The 23932-nt window shown below is 36.7% G+C and overlaps 3 protein-coding genes and 1 non-coding gene across 7 annotated transcripts; 3 read left to right on the top strand and 1 right to left on the bottom strand.

Moving 5' to 3' along the window:
• Nucleotides 1-2618: 2618 nt before the first annotated feature.
• Nucleotides 2619-8705, bottom strand: LOC109065701 (coiled-coil-helix-coiled-coil-helix domain-containing protein 7-like). 4 transcript variants are annotated; one of them, XR_006160501.1, is made up of 5 exons: nt 8574-8705; nt 4814-4897; nt 4477-4575; nt 4215-4299; nt 2619-3090 (listed from the first exon to the last, which is right to left on the bottom strand). XR_006160501.1 is itself a non-coding variant. In XM_019082706.2 (4 exons), exons 2-4 carry the CDS (start codon nt 4871-4873, stop codon nt 2921-2923), a joined length of 264 nt encoding a protein of 87 aa, XP_018938251.1. In that variant the 5' UTR covers nt 4874-4897; nt 8574-8705; the 3' UTR covers nt 2619-2920. The 4 variants fall into 4 exon arrangements, 1 of the variants encoding a protein (XP_018938251.1); XR_002013555.2 differs by lacking the exon at nt 4215-4299; XR_006160502.1 differs by lacking the exon at nt 4215-4299 and having other exon boundaries at nt 4814-4950; nt 8574-8658.
• Nucleotides 8706-8856: 151 nt separating this feature from the next.
• On the top strand, nt 8857-17843 carry plag1 (pleiomorphic adenoma gene 1). The gene is made up of 3 exons (XM_042760887.1): nt 8857-9141; nt 12527-12862; nt 14139-17843. Exons 2-3 carry the CDS (start codon nt 12630-12632, stop codon nt 15085-15087), a joined length of 1182 nt encoding a protein of 393 aa, XP_042616821.1. The 5' UTR covers nt 8857-9141; nt 12527-12629; the 3' UTR covers nt 15088-17843.
• Nucleotides 17844-18672: 829 nt separating this feature from the next.
• LOC109065703 (40S ribosomal protein S20) lies at nt 18673-22182 on the top strand. Its single transcript, XM_042760886.1, has 4 exons — nt 18673-18829; nt 21398-21497; nt 21669-21742; nt 21938-22182. The coding sequence occupies exons 1-4, from the start codon at nt 18827-18829 to the stop codon at nt 22118-22120; spliced, it is 360 nt and encodes a 119-aa protein (XP_042616820.1). The 5' UTR covers nt 18673-18826; the 3' UTR covers nt 22121-22182.
• Nucleotides 21540-21606, top strand: LOC122145853. The gene has a single exon (XR_006160588.1). It is a non-coding gene; the product is annotated as a small nucleolar RNA U54 (small nucleolar RNA).
• Nucleotides 22183-23932: the final 1750 nt, after the last annotated feature.

Here is a 23932-nt window from a genome sequence, read left to right as displayed (position 1 = left end):
TCCAGAGGAATTTTGGCAACGTCTCAAAGATGCTACAAGAAACCCACCTACAGAGCTACAGTACGGTGAAAAGTTTTAAGCACTCATGTAAAAATGCTGTAAAGTGAGGGTGCTTTCAAAAATAATGTCATAAATAGATTTTATCAATTAACTTCAATTAACTAAATCAAAATTAACATTTGGTGTAACCACACTTTGCATTCATAACAGCTTTTGTCCTAGGTGCATAGTTTTTCAAGTAGCTTTACAGGAAGGTTTCTTGTAGCATCTTTGAGACGTTGTCACAGTTCCTCTGGAATTAGTCTGTCTCAGTTTCTCTGTTTTTTTTTTTTTTTTTTCTTTTTTTTCATGTAACCCCAGACAGACTGGATGATGATGAGGTCAGATCTTTGTGTGGAGCACTGGTTGTTGTCGGACTCCCTGTGCATACAAAAATATCACTGGATTATTACGATGAATGGCAAAAGGAATGTCTGGAAAAGTAAACTGCTATTTCCTACTGACACACTAAAACAAAATATTGAAATAACTGGCTTAAAACTTAAAACTTTGGTAAAAATACCAATGGCCTAAGACTTTTACACCGTAATGTATTTTGAAGCAGTGTAACAACCTCAATTGGTATGGTATCAAAACAATAGCAAATTTCTTTAAGGTTAATTGGAAAGTTAAAATCACTAGAAAACTTATCATAGTTTATATATGGTTTATAATAAATGGCCTTCTTAAACAACTGACTTACAAGCACATGTCTCCCTCAAACCAGCACTGAGAAAAATAGATTTAATTTTATGCAGAGTATCTCTGTTGTTACAAATAAAATATTTGTGGGGAGAGAAATTGTGCTTGTATATCAATTACCAGTCGAGAAGAAACTTTAATAAATTCTTCTGTTATTCTAGTTATACAACATTATATTTGCAAAGTACACCAAACTGAGAGACAGTTTGGCAGGGTACACAGTTCCAGACAGAGTACACATTTTTCAAAGAATGTTTGGCTGAATTCATTTTAAAAAGTGTTATTAAATGAACAAAAATATAACATAAAGAATTTTGAAGAAGAAAAATTTAAATAAGTACTTTCAAAAATTATTATAATTTTTTTTTTTTTACAAAGATGCCTAAAAATGCTACCTTACTTTTAATTGGTATATTATTAATTGCAGATAGGTAGCATTATATAACCTGAAAGAAGATTACATTTAGAAAAAAAAAAGTTTTAGAAAAGTTTTCAACTGTATGCATTGCAATAGGACCCAAGAGGCATCTCTTAAAAAAGAGCAGTGTCATCTGCATAATAGTGATCGTTATTTTCACCCGGCCTTTTGTGAATTCACAGACACACACTCGCCAGTTCTGACCTTACTCAGAGGATGCAGGGTGATTATAATACTGCACCCTGCTAGCACATAACAAAAAGCATTTTATTATTATTATTATTTTACAATCACAAAAACTATAAGATTAAATACAGAGCTAGACTAACTAATTAGACTAACTAAATTCTGATAAAAGAAGTGAACTTCACAGAAACACAGGTAAAATACCTACATGCACTATACCTTTGACCGCCCATCGGATACCATCGTTGGGCCAATTGGGTGGGCTTTACATTGTCACATGCATTCATTAGCATGATTTATCAACATTTGAGCAGATTTTAGCTATAGTTGGCAACAGTGTTTCTATGCAGTCTATTAGCATGATTACCTTCATGATTCTGTTTGGCTTGGTAAAATAAAAGTAAATAATATTTATTAATATTATTATTATCATCACCCTTTTTTGTTTGTGTTTATGTAATGAAAAGAGGCTCTCTGTTCTGCTATACACTAAATAGAGTGTGACATTCCAATTAATCATGAGAAAGTAAATAAAAAAATATATTAAAAAAAAAAAAACAGCCGACACAGGAATACTACTTTAAATGCAGGTGATTTAATAATAATAAAAAAAAATTAAATATTGTAAAAAATAAATAAACATATATACTTAATTACAGACATGACATTTTGACTATTCAGCCAGAGGAGAATTGTCCTTTGTTGCAGCCTGTTTTATCCTAAGTTGTTTCTCTCTCTCTCTTCTATTCAACGTCAAATTGAGTTTTTCAGTCCTTGCCACAATCGCCTTTGACCTGCATACTAGGGAGCTCAAGATATGTTGTATTATGTATGATGCTTCTTATATAAGTATTATGGAATGACTTTTAATTAAACTGCTTAAATGTGGGGTTATATGACCACAATTTTAAAACCCATAGTTTATATGTCTCATATAACTGTGGTAGTAATACACATTTGTTTGTCATCAAACCAAATTGTTATAAATTTAACCAAACCCTACAGATTTCCATATCATCATATCCAGATTTATCAACATGCACAAACAGTGCACTCACATAAACCGATATAAACTATATAAGAAACTGCTTAACTGTTTATATCCTCACCATAAGTAAACATTCCTATCACCCATCTTTCATCTGCTAAATGTGGACATTTAGGCATTAAGGTATAACATTAATGTTATGAATTTCTGTAAATATGCTTTGATAGAATGTGAATGTGAATTGAGAAAAGCGCTATACAAATAAAACAGACATGACACAACACATTAAAAACGTGTTCTATTTTGAACAACTGAATTCATTAAATTTGGCTGTAATAGCCTGCCATTGACAGTATTATACATACAAACACAGCAGTAGTTGTAACATCTACATAATTGCTAAAATTCTGCAAGTACACATTTAACCTCTTTTCCCACATGCAGGACTGAAATACATATTTAATAAAGCCAGAGGGATAGATTCGTAATGTGTCTCCTCTGCAAGAAATTTCTTTTGAGTCCAAACAAACACACACACACACACACACACACACACACACACACACGTTTTAACTGCTACCCTGCAGTCAGTAGGGCCTCCCTCCAAGGGCTGTCCTGATCTGCTCTCGTTCCTGAGCGGTTGGCATATCAGGCTTCACTCCGTCACGCCTACGCTGCAGCATCACACCATGCTGAGAATGTGAAATGGGATGAAATAAATGGGGATGAATCAAACTCAGCAGGGGAGCCCATCCTCCTAAAAACAACAAAAGAGTTTGGTAAACATCTGTTTGATTTAGACTATACTGTGGTTTTTTACTTTTGGTAAAGTGGATCAAAATATGACATGTTCTGCTCAGGGTCATATACAATTTTATTTCATTATTATTTTTAATTAATAATAATGCTCTCAATTAGCAAATCTTAGTCAACAGCAACAGGTCAGGGTTTGGCCGATCAGCCCCTGCTGGTAGATGCCATAACAACAACAACAACAACAACAACAACAACAACAACAACAACAACAACATGCAGAAAAAGAGCATTGGTCACCACTGAAAACCATTCAAAAGCTTGTATTATAGAAGCAACCCATGTTTTGCAAATATTTAATTATTATAATGGATACAAGCTCATGAAGGGTGAAAAATGTTAAGACAACTACAGATCAGAATGCTTCAGTTGGGATTTTCTTGTGAAAAAAAAAAAAAAAAAAGTATCTCAGAGTCTTTTACTTAATTAGACAGGTCAGGGCACACATTCAGGGAGGACTTAATGTTTATCATAAAACAGAGTAACCATAAATGTAAAATATTCAAACCAACTGACCTATCGGTAAGCCCCACTCCCCTTAGTTACTGTTGCTTACTCGGACAAACAAACAGAGTTGTTTAACTGTCTAACAATGACAGCTGTCAGTGTGAAAACCTTGTCCCAAGATGTTTTTGATACATTTTGGACACAGAAGGACCACCATTCAAGTGGGACTTAAATATAGCATGGAGGGATATATAAAAGATTTTAAAATAAATATGGTGGGTAAAAAGATTAACTTGGAAGCGAGGGTTTAGAGATCACAATGCAAGTGGGAGAAGCCTCATTACGGTCGTTGCGATCACAGATGACAACTTCCTGGATTCATGTACTGCAATTTACATTTTACCAGTTTAATATGGAGAGGCGCTGAAATGTAGACTTTAGTTTATGTATTTTTGACCTACACTGTGAGACCTACATGATGTGAGAATAGTTAGCTACAGTATTTAGGTTTGTACGTTAGCACTCACTAACGTTTTAGCCAGAGATACCTTGCTGAAGCACAAGATGTCATTAAAGGAGTAGTTCATGGCTAGAACGAAAATTCTGTCATCATTTACTCACCCTCCACTTGTTCCAATGGTGACCATCAACTGTTACATCAACAATTAAACCATTTCCAATACCAAGGAACCATACCAGAAGAATTCTACATTTGGAAAGTATACAAATTTATATAAAGTATATAAATTAAAAGTATATAGATTTAGTATATACATTTTTGTTTCATAATTGTACATTTCTCTACAGAACATGGTTATAAAATATTAGATTAGCAAGTAGAGTTTTTATTTTTTTGTGGGTCCTAGTGTCTCAGTATACTTACCCAGTATTTCCTGCAGTTTTTATATCTCATGAAGTATGCAGAACACATGCTCTTATCATAGTTGTATGCATCCAAACATTTTTGAGAACCATCACTCTCCTATACCAATGCAAACAGAGTAAATAAAGCTTTAAAATCTCATTTTACTACAAATGTCATGATATAACTGGCACTGTAGTTGATTAAACAACTAAAATTTATTACAATTACAATACAATTGCTACCTCTTCACTTATGCAGCACTGAACGCAATATTGCACATCAATTTTAAACATATTTAGTAAAAACATATATAGTTTACATTAAATTAATTTAACCACGCACAAGTCTGACTGACCTCAATGCATGGGTTGATATCCACATTTCGAACTTTGCATGCACTTGATTTGCCAGCCATCCTCCAACTGCATCTGTGTCACAGCTGGAATGTCAGAGAGCTCCAGTTACATAAGAGATGGGCATTTTTTGTTTTTCCTTTTGAGTACATGAAAGATCAGTAAAACGAGTACAACAACTGGAGTGTGATAATGAAACACTTTATGAAAATATACTGTTGACAATTATGGAGAAAAAAAAAAAGTTACACTACTAGATTATTAAGATGCATCAATGTTAAAAATAAGCATATTATAAATAATATCACAGATTAAAAAAAAAAAAAATCATGGTTTTGTCCAATCCTGCTCTGGGAGGGCCAACGTTCTAACAAGTATACAGGTCCTTCTCAAAAAATTAGCATATTGTGATAAAAGTTCATTATTTTCCATAATGTAATGATAAAAATTAAACTTTCATATATTTTAGATTCATTGCACACCAACTGAAATATTTCAGGTCTTTTATTGTTTTAATACTGATGATTTTGGCATACAGCTCATGAAAACCCAAAATTCCTATCTCAAAAAATTAGCATATTTCATCCGACCAATAAAAGAAAAGTGTTTTTTAATACAAAAAAAGTCAAACCTTCAAATAATTATGTTCAGTTATGCACTCAATACTTGGTCGGGAATCCTTTTGCAGAAATGACTGCTTCAATGCGGCGTGGCATGGAGGCAATCAGCCTGTGGCACTGCTGAGGTGTTATGGAGGCCCAGGATGCTTCGATAGCGGCCTTAAGCTCATCCAGAGTGTTGGGTCTTGCGTCTCTCAACTTTCTCTTCACAATATCCCACAGATTCTCTATGGGGTTCAGGTCAGGAGAGTTGGCAGGCCAATTGAGCACAGTAATACCATGCTCAGTTAACCATTTACCAGTGGTTTTGGCACTGTGAGCAGGTGCCAGGTCGTGCTGAAAAACGAATCTTCATCTCCATAAAGCTTTTCAGCAGATGGAAGCATGAAGTGCTCCAAAATCTCCTGATAGCTAGCTGCATTGACCCTGCCCTTGATAAAACACAGTGGACCAACATCAGCAGCTGACATGGCACCCCAGACCATCACTGACTGTGGGTACTTGACACTGGACTTCAGGCATTTTGGCATTTCCTTCTCCCCAGTCTTCCTCCAGACTCTGGCACCTTGATTTCCGAATGACATGCAAAATTTGCTTTCATCCGAAAAAAATAACTTTGGACCACTGAGCAACAGTCCAGTGCTGCTTCTCTGTAGCCCAGGTCGGGCGCTTCTGCCGCTGTTTCTGGTTCAAAAGCACATGCCTGTGCACGGTGGTTCTGTAGGTTTCTACTCCAGACTCAGTCCACTGCTTCTGCAGGTCCCCCAAGGTCTGGAATCGGTCCTTCTCCACAATCTTCCTCAGGGTCCGGTCACCTCTTCTCGTTGTGCAGCGTTTTTTGCCACACTTTTTCCTTCCCACAGACTTCCCACTGAGGTGCCTTGATACAGCACTCTGGGAACAGCCTATTCGTTCAGAAATTTCTTTCTGTGTCTTACCCTCTCGCTTGAGGGTGTCAATGATGGCCTTCTGGACAGCAGTCAGGTCGGCAGTCTTACCCGTGATTGCGGTTTTGAGTAATGAACCAGGCTGGGAGTTTTTTAAAAGCCTCAGGAATCTTTTGCAGGTGTTTAGAGTTAATTAGTTGATTCAGATGATTAGGTTAATAGCTCGTTTAGAGAACCTTTTCATGATATGCTAATTTTTTGAGATAGGAATTTTGGGTTTTCATGAGCTGTATGCCAAAATCATCAGTATTAAAACAATAAAAGACCTGAAATATTTCAGTTGGTGTGCAATGAATCTAAAATATATGAAAGTTTTAATTTTATCATTACATTATGGAAAATAATGAACTTTTATCACAATATGCTAATTTTTTGAGAAGGACCTGTAGTTCCAACACACTATCCTGGGAAGTTTCTAGTCGCCCCCTATACCCTTATTTACTATTCCCTTCATTAGTCCACAAATAAAGTCCACTTGAAAAGTGAATGAAAACAAGTGAGCGAATGCGAACATGCAGTGCGCCGGAAGGGCAGCCACTTTTGCCTAGTTTGTGCTTGCCATTTAATAATTTGAAACTTAGCAAACTGGTAGCTCCAGCACTAATGAAAAGATTTATCTTGAACTCTGTCATGGAAACTAGCATGTATAAACCTTAATTAAACTAAAATCAATTAAAAAGAAATTTATACTTGTATGATATTACGCTGTACCTACATTAGACACATTAGACAAGCAGTTTGAAAAACGATAGATAGATGAATCAGCTGCAGATGCCATCTTCTGACGAGACGTAGGAATTCATTCAGCATGACCCTCACAGTGCATTATGGGTGCTATGGTTAACATCGGTTGTAAACTTGTTGTTGTGGTCCACTGTGGGATTGAATAAGTGCACTATGGTTTCGGACACCACTTCACATTGCTGTCTCCTCAAATAGTGCCCAATTTAAAAGTATAAAGGGTGATTTCTGACACAGCGTGGTAATAAACACCTTGATGATCTGGTCCAGGTGTGTTTAATATAGGGTTAAAGCTAAACTCTGCAGGACAGAGCTTTTGCAAAAGTTTTGCGGATTCATTGAATAGATCCAAAATATGGAATACATGATTGCTGACTACTGAGTGTTGATTAAAACCAAAAATGTAGTGGAGAAGATGATATGGACAGCATGATTTTTGGTGATGTTGTAGGTTTATGTTTATGTGCATGTAAATAGGTTTTGTAGGCAAATTTAAATGGTGTCTACATATAAATTTCTTTAAAAACTAAAAGATTTCTTCTTTTTTTTTTAAATCCATTAAATAGGAGGTGTTGTAGCTGATACTGAAACAAAAATGAGTGTTCAACAGTATAGTATTAAGGGTTAGTAAGGTTTAAACCCCTCCCAGAATTGTGTTACTTGAATGAGCAAATAAACACTTGACATACTAAAATAACTAAAACTTGATTTTAAAAAAAATGTAAATAAAATGAATTAAATTAAAATGTACAAAAAGAAATGAATTTAAAATATCAATAATATTATCTTGATGCTAAAACAAAACAGAGCAATTTTACAATAAATTTAATTAAATATTTGTTTGTTTGATTTCTTTTTTCTTTTCCTTTTTTTCCTCAAGGGATACCATGCTCCAGAGTCTAGATAAAACGTGGTATATATATATATATATATATATATATATATATATATACCAACTAAACTAAATATGACATGATGTAGAACTCTCTCAGTAATAACTCAATTTAAATGGCAGTAATACTTCTAGTGATCTCTTAGCTAATATAACTTAGACACTTATCGCATTATACAAAAATGAATTCTGATCTTCACGACCTTTGTCAGACCTAACTTTACTGGTTCAGTTAATCAGTTGCGAGGCTGCTGCACGCGAAACGCCTCAAATACGAATTAAAAACCACAACGAGCATTTAGTCGTACGACTCGTACCTTAACTCGCTTCAAAATAAACCTCGAGTCATGAGTCAGCATCGAAAATGAACGTTAATCTCACTCATTCAGTTTAGTGGAGAGAAGACCGGTGGCTGTAACCCAGTCGAGTAATGCGACGTAATACTTCTACAAATTATATCAGCAAATTACAATAAAAAGGCAAAACACGTTTAATAGCAAAACACAAATAAGCTGTGTTTGCCACTGAACAATAAGTTTAATGTTGCAAGAAGGCTACTTACAATTTACGTGTCGCACATGAACACCCAACCTTCTCTCGTCACGTAAAAACAGAACTTATGTCACAACCATAACAACACAGCTAAGCATAACGTATTTGTAGGTGATTGACAGGCAACGATGGCCAATCAAACAGCAAGTTGGAAATCGTCACCGGTAACGGTTGCAGGAATTGTCACCTCTTTCAGCCAATGGAACAAGGGTGATAACTGTTTTACCCTCCCATTTACTAAACCGAAATTAAACGAAGTCGTACCAATTGACAGTATTACCGACGAGTGCTTAATGTTAGATTTTCTGAAAGGGAAAGTCAGTGGCAGTGAAATCTGAAAATGACAGTTTATTACACAAATCATAAGAGCGAGGAAGGAGGGTTTCGTGGTGGGCGTGGCCAAATCTTGGTTTGGTTGCATCGCAGCGCATACACAATGGCTGCTGGAAAGAGGGGAAAGCAAACAATTTTTAGGCCCGCCGCGTCCAGCAAAAAATATGAGAAAAAAATTATTAAAAATCCGGAAAATAGTTGAAGGTCAAGAAAAATACCATAGAAAGGATGTTAACGCTCTCACGGTGAGTTTTATGCGTATTTGGAAAATTGTAACGACGTTCTTTAATTAAAATATCGGGGTTATTCAAATTATGAGAGAGGGGTGAGCTAGAGAAAAAAAGTTTTGTGTTAATCAGCGCCCAGTTTGGAACTTGAGAGAAAAGCTGCCAAAGACTGTGTTATATAGAAAGTCTACCATAATTCTGTTATTTGTTTCTGTCAAGTCAGGTTGCGCTCGGACGAATGTCAATAAACATTGAAACGCGTGAAGTTGTAAAAAGTTGAAAAAAAGTTTTTGAAAAACTTGTTTTGAGATTTTCTCTGAATATACAGTAGCGACATGGCTACGGGGATAGTCGCAGAAAAATGCATGCATATTTAAATCTTAAGAAAATGCAGGCTGCATGCATGGTGCGAATATTTTGACACAAACATGCACGCGAAACGAACGCAAACACGGAGTTTGTGACAGAAGCACCTTTCCATGTTTTAATCACATTTAAACTCAAAATGTAATAAATAAGCAGCATAATTCTGTTTCAATTTGGCACATTTTAAAGTTAGCTGTCTGGGAGTCACAGTCGGTGACTAGCCTATATTATGGGTGTCAGTAAATTAGCCTATACAAAGTTGCACTGTGGGTCATTATAAGAGGAGAAAGCTGCATGCCAATGTCGAAAACAACCAAAATGGTGGGAGAATTCGGGGGACTAATTAGGAGATGCTGAGCATTGCTCTTCGATGTTCATTCTACTCCGAGAGAAAGTCTCAATTAGGATCAGGATGAGTGATTGGTGAAGGGCCATTGGATCTTAAATCTTAGAGGACAGAATACTTTAATGATGCTAGTAATAGTTTGATTTTACTCTTGACACCGATAAGTCAGTTTTTTTTTCTTTTCTTTTCTTTTTTCTTTTCTTTTTTACCGATAAGTCAGTAATAATATCAAAGTTGTTGGTTGATACGACACGGGGTGTCCTATGTGTTTCTGTAGAATGCCAGCTTATATTTCTTAAATATATTTATTGCAATCAGATAGTTTCACATGAAACTTATGCATGTGAAGAGCATCAGCGACATCGTGCGCAAAATACTTTGTAGAGCTGTTAAAATCAGTGGTAGCATACGTGTGTGTTTGTTTGTTTGAAATTAGAAATAGAAGGGTTTATAAACATGTAGCCTACATGGCATATGGCCAGATGCGGTGGAGGTTTCCCATCTGGGGTATGAAGCACCTCTGTTGCTCCTGGATGTTCTTTTTTTTTTTTTTTTAAATAGACTTTCAGCTGAAGGGGGTCATCGGGTTTACCGCGCAGTTGTTGTGAATGTGAATGTGTTCAAAGTTCGGAGTCCTTCAAAAGTTCCAAAAAACGTCAAACCTTCCCATGTAATGTAGCCCCCTATATTAATAGTCTGAACTGCATGAATCAGTTTTGCAGAAAAAAAAGCCAAAGATTTAGCATTCTAGCAGGAACTGTCATAGAATATTTAGACCTCATAATTTATTTCGGTAGTCAAAAAGCTGAAATAATAGTTGGACTGCGTAATGGAATTGTAAAGTAAGATTTGGTGCAGCGAGAATTGTGCAATACGATTTTGAAATATGAATAACTATAATTTAAACATTTTTCTGCGAAACTGATCCATGCAGTTCACGGGAAGCTTCTATGTTTTTTTTTTTTTTTTCTTTGTAGTTTTGTTGCCTTCCTGGAGCTCAAACACAGCTAGCAACAGCTGTGACAATCATTTGATTCCTAGGGAAATCTAGAAACTTTAGATAAATGTGTGCCTTAAATGCAATATAAGTCGCTTTGGATAAGTGTTTCCCAAATTTATTGTATTATGTATTAAATTAAGTGTAAATTAATAAAGCTTATTTCATCCGAGTAGAATATGTTGTTTTTTTTTTTTTTTTTTTTTTTTTTTTTTTTTTAACTACGTTTTATTTGTTTTTTGTAATTTTGACTGTATAGGCTTGAAATTGTAAAAAATTTTACCAAGTAGGCCTAAATGCTCTCTTGCATTAAATTATTTGTAGGAGCTTATGTAACTGATGAAACTCTGCAAACATTAGTAATACAGTATGTCTTGCCAAGGAGACTTAAATTACAATATATGTTTTTTTTTTCTTGTTAAGATTTTGTTTAATCTTAAACCATATTTGTTTAATTTTCTTCTTTTATTATTATTATTATTATTATTCAAGACTGAACTAGTCTGAATTTAATAAACCATACAAGATGTAGAGGCATAGAAAAATAAGTTAACTGATTTCACTTGATCTATTTTATTTTTTTTAAAGAATGCATGTACAGTATGTATGTATGTATTTATTTATTTAATGTTTAGAGAGTTGTTGGATTGTAGCTTTTAATCCATCCAGTATGGAACATTAGTATGGAAAAATGTGAGAAATTAATGTGAGAGAAAACTTGAATTTTAACTTAACTGAAATAACAATTGTGTTTAATGAAAACCTCTTAGCTTTAAATTTGCACACTTCCTCTTTTTATCTTTTCATTACAAATGCTCCACTGTAATAGTTTAGCAAAACACACATGGAATGATGTGAGGGGTTTGTATAGCATTGAAAAAGCGTAGGATACATAGCTGGTTGAACTTTTGTGAGTTTGTGAGATAAATTAAAAAAAAAAAAAAGTGAAAGAGAGACCAGTAAAGAAGTGATGTTGGCAGAGTAAATGCAAGCATACCTTCCTAGGTATAGTTTTTGAAAATAGGACGGCAAGTGGATATCAATGCAAAACACAAAGTAAAGATGAGCAGCTGAAGTTATTAAAAAAGTTTTACTAAAGTTCAGAGTCTGCACTCCTGTGTTTTGAATATGTTTAGAGAAACTTGCCCTTTCCTCTACACAATTCTTATACAATCTGCATATCCCGTTAGTTTTGTATGCTGATACTTTTGCATTTATTGCATGTTTTCTATATTTTATATTTATGCAGGGTGCCACTGTGTTTACACAGTTTTTAATGTTGCCACAGTAATACAATTAAATCAACCTACAAAGTGGCTTCTGTGTGACACTGCATATGATGGCATGGCAGTAAATTAAAGTATTTTATTAAAAGAAAGTAAATATTTTATTACTTAGTAATGTTTTAGCTCATTTGGTCTGGATACAGATTTCTGTATCCTGTTGCCACTGTCTAGTCTAGTGTTCTCAAAGTGTGGTATGAATACCATCATTGGTACTCGGAGTACCTCCAGGTTATACAACTGAGGAAATTTTAAATACAAATTTTAAAACAGAAATTTGTAATCGATTACAGATTTGAAAACAGTCATTTATTATTTCAAAGTTGTTGTTTTTTTTTTGACACAGTAATACATAAAAAAGTATTCAGTTCATTCATCTAGTTAATTTACTGTTTGCTGTCTTTTTCTTAGGGCCTTGTGTCTCCGCTGTGTTGAAGATTTGGGCTGTCACACTCTCTCTGTGCTGGGACATATCACTTGTGTCCACTACATGGCTTGCTGTCACTAAGTTGCCATGGCAACGTTATCTCCAAACGACTGCCCCACCATGGCAGAACACTGTCGAGTGAGGAAGAGGAGAGTAGAGGAGAAAGTGAGGAAGAACTTCTCCTGTCAGTTGTGTGAGAAGGCCTTCAATAGCTTGGAGAAGCTGAAGGTACACTCGTACTCCCACACAGGGGAAAGGCCGTATCACTGCACACACACTGACTGCACCAAGGCCTTCGTCTCCAAGTATAAACTCTTACGGTAGGTACTTACACTTTCACAAACGATTCCATTGCCATCAAATGTCTCTGTTGCAAACTCACTGTTTCTGTCTCAGTCAAAATTTGCAAATAAGTAAGTGGTCTGAAATCATATGGTAATTGTGATTTTGAAAAATAGGGTGTTCTTAGATGAATGGTCTTAGAACAAAAGGGATGCGCTGATCTGGTACAGTATCGGTATCAGTCCTATACTGCCATTTTCTACCGGATCGGGTATAAGTCAGATGAGACGATCCAAATCCGATTTTGTGCATATACTATTCTGCGTCTGTCATCCTCCATTTAGCATTCAAAATGCTTGTTGTGTTCAGTTATGGCAGTCAAGATGATGAAACTTTCTCCAAGATGATTCAATGTTCCTATTATTATACTTGATCTGTAGTTAAAGATCAGTGGTTTTGCATAAAATTACTTTATCTTGCTGGAATTTAGTGCTGTACTAAATCATGTTACTTTCTAATGGGTGTCTGTTAGTTGGAGTAGAGAGCACTATGACTTATTCTTCACACCTATAGTAACTGAAATTTAAAACTGTTAAAAAAAAAAGCTCAATAAACTTTTCTATGTGGAGTGATGTACGATTTTTTATTTTTATAATAAAATTGTCTGTATTTAGTAGATTGTTTAACACACAAAAGAGTGATGAGCAAGTCAACACACCGAGGTATAGAAATTCTACATTGATTAAAAAAAAACTGCTGATATCGGATCAGTATGGGTATCAGCCAATACTCCAATACTCCAATACTCCTACCTACATCTTAATCTTAACCATTAAAAGGATTGATCACTTAAAAAATTCTCTCATTTACGCACCCTCTTGTTGTTTCAAACCTGTATTTCCTTCTTCTGCAGAACACAAAATGAGATAATTCTGAAACTAAATGGGGTCGAAACTTGTGGGTAAACTATCCCTTTAACTACCATAAAATTCAGCGGGAAATCAGAATATTAAATTGTTGGAGCTCTAATCCCAATCTACACCTAATATCAGAAGGTAATAATTGATTAAAAGGAATGTTAAAGCCCCAAACTGCAATCCCAACCCAAGCTAAAAACGTAAAATCCGATTGATTGATTGATTGATTGATTGATTGATTGATTGATTGATTGATTGATTGATAAGAATGTTGGTCCCGTAACTTAGTGAAATCTTATTAAGCAAGACCACCTATACTCAATTTTGCTTTATGACATTTGGACATTAACAGTTTCTTATATGATCAATGTACACTAATTCATATTTGTGTCCATAGGCACATGGCCACACACTCACCAGAAAAGACACACAAGTGCAGCTACTGCGAGAAGATGTTCCACCGTAAAGATCACCTGAAGAACCACCTCCAAACACACGACCCCAACAAGGAGGCTTTCAGCTGCACAGAATGCGGCAAGAGCTACAATACCAAACTAGGCTTTCGAAGGCACCAAGCCCTTCACGCCGCACACCGTGGAGACCTCACCTGTCAGGTGTGTCTGCAGTCATATCCAAGCACTCCCCTACTGTTGGAGCACCTCCGTGGCCATGCAGGGAAAAGCGCTACCACAACTAAGGAAAAACGTCATCAGTGTGAGCACTGCGAAAGGTGTTTTTACACCCGTAAGGATGTGCGACGCCACTTGGTTGTGCATACAGGACGAAAGGACTTCCTCTGCCAGTACTGCGCACAACGATTTGGCCGTAAGGACCATCTTACCCGCCATGTTAAGAAAAGCCACGCTCATGAGCTGCTGAGTGTTAAGGCAGAGCCTGTAGATTTGATGGAGTCACAATCCTCGCCAACATCTGGGCCTCTCTCTCTAAGGTATCCAATAGGTCATGCTTCTTACTCGCCACCACCGCCACTGAGGGCGGAGCTTGAAAGTTATCTCCTAGAGCTACAGGCTGAAGATACAGCCAAACTGAGTGCTTCTACAATGGTGACTGGAGAGACGACATCGTCCCTGGACTTCCTGTCTCCACTGTTTAATTTTCTGCCTTACAACCCAGGGGCAGGGCCTACTTTGGGAGTGGCTTACAGCCAGGAGGAGGGGCTACTGACCTCTTCCATGCAAGACACACCAGAGCCTCTTAGACTCCTTCACACAATCACACATTCACACACACTGTCACAAACCAATGCACTCACACCGAGTTATACACATCCAACATCTCTGAATACAACCACCACCCTGCCTCGCTTCCACCAAGCCTTCCAGTAACCCAAATACATTCACACACTTACAATTTTTGTAGCACTTATTAAAACACTCTTTTGTTTATTATCAACTTAGCCCTTAATCAAATTCATACAAGCATAGAGTCTCAAATCTAGGCAAGGCAGCAGTCTGCTTCCTCAAGCATCAAGTACCACATTTTTAAGGGAAGTCTTGAGGACAGTATCACACCTTTGGTCATTCAAGAGGTTGAAATGGCAATACTCGTTTTATTTTCCATCTAGAGGTGTTTGAGCAATCATTTTAACAATGGAGCATGCCAATCACCTGACAAATATTACTGAACATTAAATACATGGTTATATGATTTATAAGAGCAGAGCTCAGTGTGCAGTGAAGTTTCGCTCTCAAAATGCTGATAGAGAGAGAGATTAACACTTTTAACTCATTAACACTTTAGACTTCTAGTTGTGTTGAAGTTCCTGTAAAGCTAAAAGATATTTTGTCTAATGTTGTTTCCATCTCGTGGTTTAATGTATGGTTCATAAACTGTTGGGTACTGAACTACCACTGTTTTAATATTCTGTCACAACTATTTACAGCCAAAGGAATCCAAAACATTCATATCTAAAAAAAAAAGAAGGTTCATCTCTTCATTTTTATTATTATTATTATAATTTTTTTTTCTGATGGCTTTTTACCATCATGCTGCTGCTCGTTGTAAGGGCCTCAAAGGATACTAGTGAAGGAATGCTTCACAATTCACATCAACAAAGGGAAAGAAAGATGAAGACTCTTTCTCTCACACACACGCTCACATCCTTTTTCTCTCTTACTTCATTCAACCTCATCCACCAGAATGCTGGCTATTGCACTGATCAAAGCTGACGATGAAAGAAACATTCATATCAGTTTTTGCTGTCTCGGTTTAAGCTCACAGCTTATGTAACTCCAAAAGACAAAATGCAGTCTGTGACAGAGTGTGTAATTATACTGACTTCTCTACAGTTTACCTGAATATAAGCTGAGGATGTAGTTGATCTCGGTATCAAATCTATTTAAGTTTGTATTGAACATAAAGGTTATTCACACTGACAGTGATTTACAAAGCAAAGATTTGCCATTTCAATTAGAGTTGGCAATTTGAGGTGACACAAGTGACCTCAGCTTTATGCAAATGGCCAGTTAAGCAATGTGTTGGTTACTAAAGGGAGTCTGAACATAAATGATGAGATCACTCATATGATCTGTCGCTGGATAAAGAAGTTTAGTAGGAATGCCTGCTAGTAACCCACAGTACAGCAAGTTGTTGATCTCCAACAATGTAACTGCTGTCAGTTTGAATGCATCTTTCTCTATAGACATCTTGAGACGGATGTGTGTGTGTCTATAGGTTGTTGACTAAATGTGTGTTTGGTGGGTTTTGATATACTTCCTCGGAAGCTGAAGGTTGTTAAAAGCTTAAACATTCAGAGAACCTCCATTTGGGGCATATATTTCATGATAGCACTTTTAGAAAAATAATATGCCTGTGTTTTTTTTTTTTTTTTTTTTTTTTTGTGAAAATAAATATTATAGTATAGATAAGTAGCTTTTAGAAGATTTTAAGCATGCATACACAATGCTATATGTGTGATTTTTTTTTACAGGTACACTTAATACAGTCTCTTTGTTATTGTTGTTTTGCTTTATTGCACAAAATACCTAATTATCAGTGTCTCAATTGAGGCTTCAGCCAAACAAAGAAAAAAGATCAATTCTAGCTAGATTCCTTTAGCAAGTACTTACATTTAAGGTTTCTGATAGCTTCAGTATTGACAAAATTGTGTTGATCTAGGTGGCCCACTTCCATGAGGTCATCTGAATGAGTTATGTCATTCATTTATATTGCTGCTGAATCATGGACTTATATTGTTATCATTGGGAGCCACAAACTCTCCTGTTCATTGTCAATGGTACAATCACAACACAAAGTGTGTGAGCAACACTCCTGCAATAAATCTGATGGATAATGCTGCTAATGGACAGTGTATAGCCCCTGGTGGTGCAACTGACTTTCCCTCCTCACCCCTCCCTCCACCCAACATTTCAAGCTGTGTTTTAGTGTTTGTGTGTGTGTGTGTGTGTGTGTGTGTGTGTGTGTGTGTGTGTGTGTGTGTGTGTGTGTGTGTGTGTGTGTGTGTCGGGGGTTATGTGAGCCATAATGCTAACATGTTTGTAATATGGTCCATATGACACAAACCATTTAGAGGATGGATGTCTACACAGCATGGGGAAGGCCGTGGAGGTACTGACAATTGATCCAAGATAGATGAAATGGATAGATGAAAAAGACAGCATTCCAGCCATAATTATGTGTGTCATTGTGTTCTTTGTTTTAATGCCATTCTGTGTTAATGGCCTGCTATTGCTAATCATGTATATTTTACTTTAATGTATTTTACAAACTACTGTTGTACATGTATAGCCTAAGACAGACAGAATCCTATATATCCTTGTGTTTGAATGTGTGTTATGCATTTGTCTCCGTCATGTGAGCCTGCTGCCACAGCTGACAATTAATTTGTCTCCTACTGAGAACATCATCCAAAGAGAAAGTTATTTATTCACTGACTAGCTGAGTCAGATGTGTGTTAAGGAAGGCAGGCTGTAGGCAGTTGTGCATGTTTCTGATGAAAAAATGTGTGTTTCTGTGTATGTTCAGACGACCTTTGCTGCTATGTGAGGAGAGGAGAGATTTGGTCCAGTGTTAATACTGTCCACAGTAATGAGTGATCAATAAACACAAGAAACTCACTCTACTAGGAGTTTGTGTCTTCTGTGTTTGTGTAAATGCACATGCGTGCACACACACACACAAACGCACACAGACTGGTTTCCATTTTTATGGGGATGTGCCATAAACATAATGCTTTTTATTTTCTATCCCCTTACCCCTTAAACCTACCCCTCACACAAAACATTTATATATATATATATATATACAGTATATATATATTTGTATGTATGATTTATAAGCTTGTTTTCCACGAGGGCCAAACAAATGTCCCCACAAAGTCAGCATTTACTGGTATTACTGTAATTGTGGGGATATTTGGTCCTGTAACGTAAGGAACCAGAACACACACTTGCAATTTTTTTCCAGAACCTTTTACCTTTCTCACATTCTTACCTTGCTTGAAAAAAAACTTTTTTGTTGTTAACTTTGAAAATATAAGTAAAAAGAAAAGACGAAGAAAAATGAATTTTTTTAATTGACATACACAAGTATTAGCAAAGCTTTTTGCATCATCCCCAAAAAGTACAAGTTAAAGGTCTGAATGTTTTTGTCAATGCATCTTTTCTTTTCTTTTCTTTTCTTTTCTTTTCTTTTTTTTTCTTTTCTTTTTTATTAAGATTGGAAATTTATTGTGGAAATTGTTGGGGATAAACAACATTTTAATTATCAATTAAAACAAAACATATTTTGTCTTTTGTTTTATGAATAAAATTTTCAAGATTTATTATTCATATTTATTAAATCCATGTTGATTTATTCGTTGTATTAGCCATTATCCCCAGTGATCGGCTAAAAAAATCCAGCAAAATGCTTTTCGTTCCGGCGGAAGTGTTGACGCGGTGTTGTTGTCACACGGTACCCGGATGCTTCTTATAAATGAACGAGCAGGCCTTTAAGCCTTCTTTTCGTGAAGGACCGGATCCAGGTCGTGTTGTGCTCTTCCTGACTCACCGCTGTTCGCGTTTCAACCATTTCCACGATTAAGTCGGTCAGGAACTAGTAACCATGGTAAATTGAGGTTTTACTAATATCGTATTAACACAGAGAAGCAGTCTTTGTTGTATTTTGAGTCTGTATTGAGGTGTTAAACATGAGCGTGTTTCAGAATTGATGTCGCGCTAATGCATGTTTTGCAGGCTTAAGCCGTGGTCACACTACACTTTGAGCATGTTCGCAAATCAGTGAATACCATTTTATTTAGTGCTTATGATCTTCCGTTGATAAGTTATGTAGGGTTCGTACAAGGTGCGAAAATTTTACAAATTTAAGTCCTGGAAACCCCTTGAAAACAGCCATATTTTTGAGAAGGTAACGTTACTTGAATTTTTAAAGGGCAGTATATAGGAAATAAGTGTTGGTTTTTCCTCGATAAAACAATTAAGCAAAATCAACGATGCAATCATGTATAAACCTATGCCAACACAGGAGAATTCGTCAACATATTTCTAAGAATGTGGTATGTTGTAAATCGCGATTTCAAAATAAAAGTTCAAACCCTCGCTCTGAGTTGCATGTTGCCAAATATTAAAATTACATAGATTTAAACGTCCTTAAAATCACGCTGTAAAGTGAATAATGGCCAGGCCGTTGCTTGTTCTAATACATAATAAACCTAAGCTGCTTATGTTCATATTATGTATAGGAATATTACATTATTTTAACAGTGGTGTTCAATAAAACCATGTAATTGCTTGGTTTTGATACTTTGAACTAATTATTGCCTCATCGTTAGTTTATATATAAATAGTAATTTTTTTTTTTTTCAATTTTCTCTTAGGTCTATTTGTATTAAACAAATATCAGAATACTAAATTAAAATAATCAGCAAATTACTTGATTACCAAATTAATCATTAACTGCAGCCCTAGATTAGTTAAAATATTTCAAAATACAACTGCATTGTTTTGATTTGTGATTAAAAAAAAAAAAATCTTAAAAATAGTACTAAAATATTGTTTCATTCTAGTGAACCATGTATCTGTATATCTCGTGAGCTAAGTGTATTGTCACACACCCTAGTGGTGATATAGCTCATCATCATTTCCCACAGCTTTCATTCTTCAGGTCAATCATATTCATGGAAAAAAAAAATCAGTTTGAATAAGGAAAGCGATAATTTTGCCAAATGTTAAAGTTGCCATAGTGCCTTTTGTGCTGCACTTTATTCGTGCCATTTTGTTTTATTAGTTTATTCGAATTTGAAAGATAACAATATTGTTTGATAAGTGAGATCTCTGATTTTAGTCCTTGAAAACCAAAAAAGTAGTGCTTGAAAAGTCTTGAAAGTCCTGGAATTTAATTTCACCGTGTCTGTACATACCCTGGTTATGACAATGTTTACTTTGTGTTTTATATGGTTTTAAAAGTATAGATTTTATCTCCCGTCTTTTTGAATGAGCAACTGGGAGTCGTAAAGCAAAAAAGTGTTTGTATACTCATAGTAATAACATTGCCAGATAAAGGTTTATTAATTATTTTTTTTTTAAACAGTAGTGGAGCATAGACCTTTCAAAGTAAGAGTCACATATTTGGCTTGTTTATAATTAAAGGTTTTATATATGAATGAAGACCCCCCCTCCCTGCTTGCCTGAATTACTGACTTGCCTAGTTTGATCTGTTTAAGTTAAGTGGGTTTGTCAGTCCTCTGAGATGATTTAAGGAGAAAAGAGCAAGTATTTAGTGCAGGGGTGTCCAAACTTGGTCCTGGAGGGCCAGTGTCCTGCAGAGTTTAGCTCCAACTTGTCTCAAAACACCTAACTGGATGTTTCTAGTATGCCTAGTAAGAGCTTGATTAGCTGGTTCAGATGTGTTTAATTAGGGTTGGAGCTAAACTCTGCAGGACACCGGACCTTCAGGAACGAGTTTGGACACCCCTGGTTTAGTGAGTATCAGAATTGACCTATCGGTAAGCCCCTCACCTCAAACGCAGATGAGCCAGTGGCAGTTGAGTATCAGTTGCACAGGGAGCGGAGCTCGGACACCTGTAGGTGTCACCGCCATAGAGAAACATTGGAAGATCCTAAGCTTGCATCATTTTGATGGGATTTATGCTTCAAAAATGGAAAAACAATGTGCCTGGGGTACTTGTAACACTGATTCCAGGTATCCTGAGAGGATAGGCAATGGAATATATTTTATTCTTTCCTAAACCCAAACAAAACAGAGCAAAATGTCCCAAAGCATTTACCCCCAATCCCAATGGAGACAAAAAAAATTGTTTTCTGGTTGTCATACTCTCATTAAACTAACAATTTTCCTCTGCTCAAGCAGAATGTTCTGACGTGATCTGTAAACCCTTGCTTCCAAATTAATACCCACAATATTTATTTTAAAATCTTTTATATCCCTCCATGGCATATTTAAGTCCCACTTGAATGGTGGTCCTTCGGTGTCCAAAATTGTTCAAAAACATATTGTGACGAGGTTTTCACACTGACAGCTGTCATTGTAAGACAGTTAGCAACTCCGTTTGTGCAAGTTCACAACAGTAACTAAGGGGGGCGGGGCTTACCGATAGGTCAGTTGCAGTTTTGCAGAGTTTAAAAAGTTTATTTACAGTACATGCATGTTTTGCAGGCATTCAAAGACACTGGTAAGGCTCCTGTTGAGGCCGAGGTGGCAATCCACCGAATCCGCATCACTCTGACCAGCCGCAATGTCAAATCTCTGGAAAAAGGTATGCTTGTTGCACCCCAGCACTCTAGCGGTACTAAATTGATGGCAATGAGGATAATAATATATATGACATAAACATGAGCTATATCATACGCTATTCTGAGCCTTTTTTTTCACAAAACTGATTCTGAATAGGTCAGGCATGTTGTCATTAAACATTTTTTCTCTTTAGTGTGTGCTGATTTGATCCGAGGTGCCAAGGAGAAGAGTCTGAAGGTGAAGGGACCTGTGCGTATGCCTACCAAGGTGAGTACCAGTTTTGACTTTCTTGATTTTCTCATATTTAAACTGTTCTAATCAATGGAAGTTTCAAAGGACTTCAATTAAATATCATTCTCAGACAGACATTTGCCAAAAGAATGTCCCAGTAGTTTAAGATGTTTGTTATCAGACTGTCATCCTAAATTTGGTTCCATTTTCTTATTCTCTCTCCCTGTCAAGACTCTGCGTATCACTACTCGCAAGACTCCATGTGGTGAAGGTTCCAAGACCTGGGACAGATTCCAGATGCGGATTCACAAGCGTCTCATTGATCTACACAGTCCATCAGAGATTGTCAAGCAGATCACCAGCATCAGCATTGAGCCTGGTGTTGAGGTGGAGGTCACCATTGCAGATGCATAATTGCTGTCTTCCCACTTAATCAGCTGTGTGTTTGCTGTCAGTTCAATAAAATTTCGATTTTATTTTTTTTGGATTTCTGTCTGCTTTTTTTTCACCAACCCCAGACTGTTTAGCTCTCTCACAAAATTCATTTGTTGTCTACTCGTGTTGCTAGATGCCTGTATGCCAGGGGAAAGTGGACCTTTAGGGCCAGAGTTGAAAACCCCTGCTGTATCCATTTCTTTCTTCTGTGGAGCATAGAGACATTTAAAAAGGACAGTCAGTTTCAATATTTTTTGGAATCCAACATTCTTAAATGTTGGGTTTTGTCTGCAGAAGAAAGAAATGAGTACAGGTTTGCAACTACATTAGTCAAAGAATGAATACTCTGAAATGTGAGCTGGTTTGTACAGGTCCTTCTCAAAAAATTAGCATATTGTGATAAAAGTTCATTATTTTCCATAATGTAATGATAAAATTATACTTTCATATATTTTAGATTCATTGCACACCAACTGAAATATTTCAGGTCTTTTATTGTTTTAATACTGATGATTTTGGCATACAGCTCATGAAAACTCAAAATTCCTATCTCAAAAAATTAGCATATCATGAAAAGGTTCTCTAAATGAGCTATTAACCTAATCATCTGAATCAACTAATTAACTCTAAACACCTGCAAAAGATTCCTGAGGCTTTTAAAAAAACTCCCAGCCTGGTTCATTACTCAAAACCGCAATCATGGGTAAGACTGCCGACCTGACTGCTGTCCAGAAGGCCATCACTGACACCCTCAAGCGAGCGGGTAAGACACAGAAAGAAATTTCTGAATGAATAGGCTATTCCCAGAGTGCTGTATCAAGGCACCTCAGTGGGAAGGAAAAAGTGTGGCAAAAAACGCTGCACAACGAGAAGAGGTGACTGGACCCTGAGGAAGATTGTGGAGAAGGACCGATTCCAGACGTTGGGGGACCTGCGGAAGCAGCGGACTGAGTCTGGAGTAGAAACATCCAGAGCCACCGTGCACAGGCGTGTGCTTTTGAACCAGAAACAGCGGCCGAAGCGCCTGACCTGGGCTACAGAGAAGCAGCACTGGACTGTTGCTCAGTGGTCCAAAGTACTTTTTTCGGATGAAAGCATATTTTGCATGTCATTCGGAAATCAAGGTGCCAGAGTCTGGAGGAAGACTGGGGAGAAGGAAATGCCAAAATGCCTGAAGTCCAGTGTCAAGTACCCACAGTCAGTGATGGTCTGGGGTGCCATGTCAGCTGCTGGTGTTGGTCCACTGCGTTTTATCAAGGGCAGGGTCGATGCAGCTAGCTATCAGGAGATTTTGGAGCATTGCTTCCATCTGCTGAAAAGCTTTATGGAGATGAAGATTTCGTTTTTCAGCACGACCTGGCACCTGCTCACAGTGCCAAAACCACTAGTAAATGGTTTACTGACCATGGTATTACTGTGCTCAATTGGCCTGCCAACTCTCCTGACCTGAACCCCATAGAGATTCTGTGGGATATTGTGAAGAGAAAGTTGAGAGACGCAAGACCCAACACTCTGGATGAGCTTAAGGCCGCTATCGAAGCATCCTGGGCCTCCATAACACCTCAGCAGTGCCACAGGCTGATTGCCTCCATGCCACGCCGCATTGAAGCAGTCATTTCTTCTGCCAAAAGGATTCCCGACCAAGTATTGAGTGCATAACTGAACATAATTATTTGAAGGTTGACTTTTTTTTTGTATTAAAAACACTTTTCTTTTACTGGTCGGATGAAATATGCTAATTTTTTGAGATAGGAATTTTGGGTTTTCATGAGCTGTATGCCAAAATCATCA

Source organism: Cyprinus carpio, chromosome A7 (assembly GCF_018340385.1).
Source record: "Cyprinus carpio isolate SPL01 chromosome A7, ASM1834038v1, whole genome shotgun sequence".
Taxonomy (NCBI): Eukaryota; Metazoa; Chordata; class Actinopteri; order Cypriniformes; family Cyprinidae; genus Cyprinus; species Cyprinus carpio.
The sequence above is the reverse complement of the archived record's forward strand: the minus strand, read 5'-3'. Positions and strand labels throughout refer to the sequence as shown.

What these genes read in the sequence shown, in the direction of transcription:
- LOC109065701 (XM_019082706.2), bottom strand. Translation starts at nt 4,873, where the DNA reads ATGGCTGGCAAATCAAGTGCATGCAAAGTTCGAAATGTGGATATCAAC. An exon ending in ATATCAACCCATGCATTGAG is followed by an intron (nt 4,576 to 4,813) that starts GTCAGTCAGACT and finishes GCATTGGTATAG; the next exon opens with GAGAGTGATGGTTCTCAAAA. An exon ending in AAAACTGCAGGAAATACTGG is followed by an intron (nt 3,026 to 4,476) that starts GTAAGTATACTG and finishes TCACATTCTCAG; the next exon opens with CATGGTGTGATGCTGCAGCG.
- LOC109065703 (XM_042760886.1), top strand. An exon ending in TGTCAAATCTCTGGAAAAAG is followed by an intron (nt 21,498 to 21,668) that starts GTATGCTTGTTG and finishes TTTTCTCTTTAG; the next exon opens with TGTGTGCTGATTTGATCCGA. An exon ending in CTGTGCGTATGCCTACCAAG is followed by an intron (nt 21,743 to 21,937) that starts GTGAGTACCAGT and finishes CTCCCTGTCAAG; the next exon opens with ACTCTGCGTATCACTACTCG.
- plag1 (XM_042760887.1), top strand. Translation starts at nt 12,630, where the DNA reads ATGGCAACGTTATCTCCAAACGACTGCCCCACCATGGCAGAACACTGT. An exon ending in TCCAAGTATAAACTCTTACG is followed by an intron (nt 12,863 to 14,138) that starts GTAGGTACTTAC and finishes TTGTGTCCATAG; the next exon opens with GCACATGGCCACACACTCAC.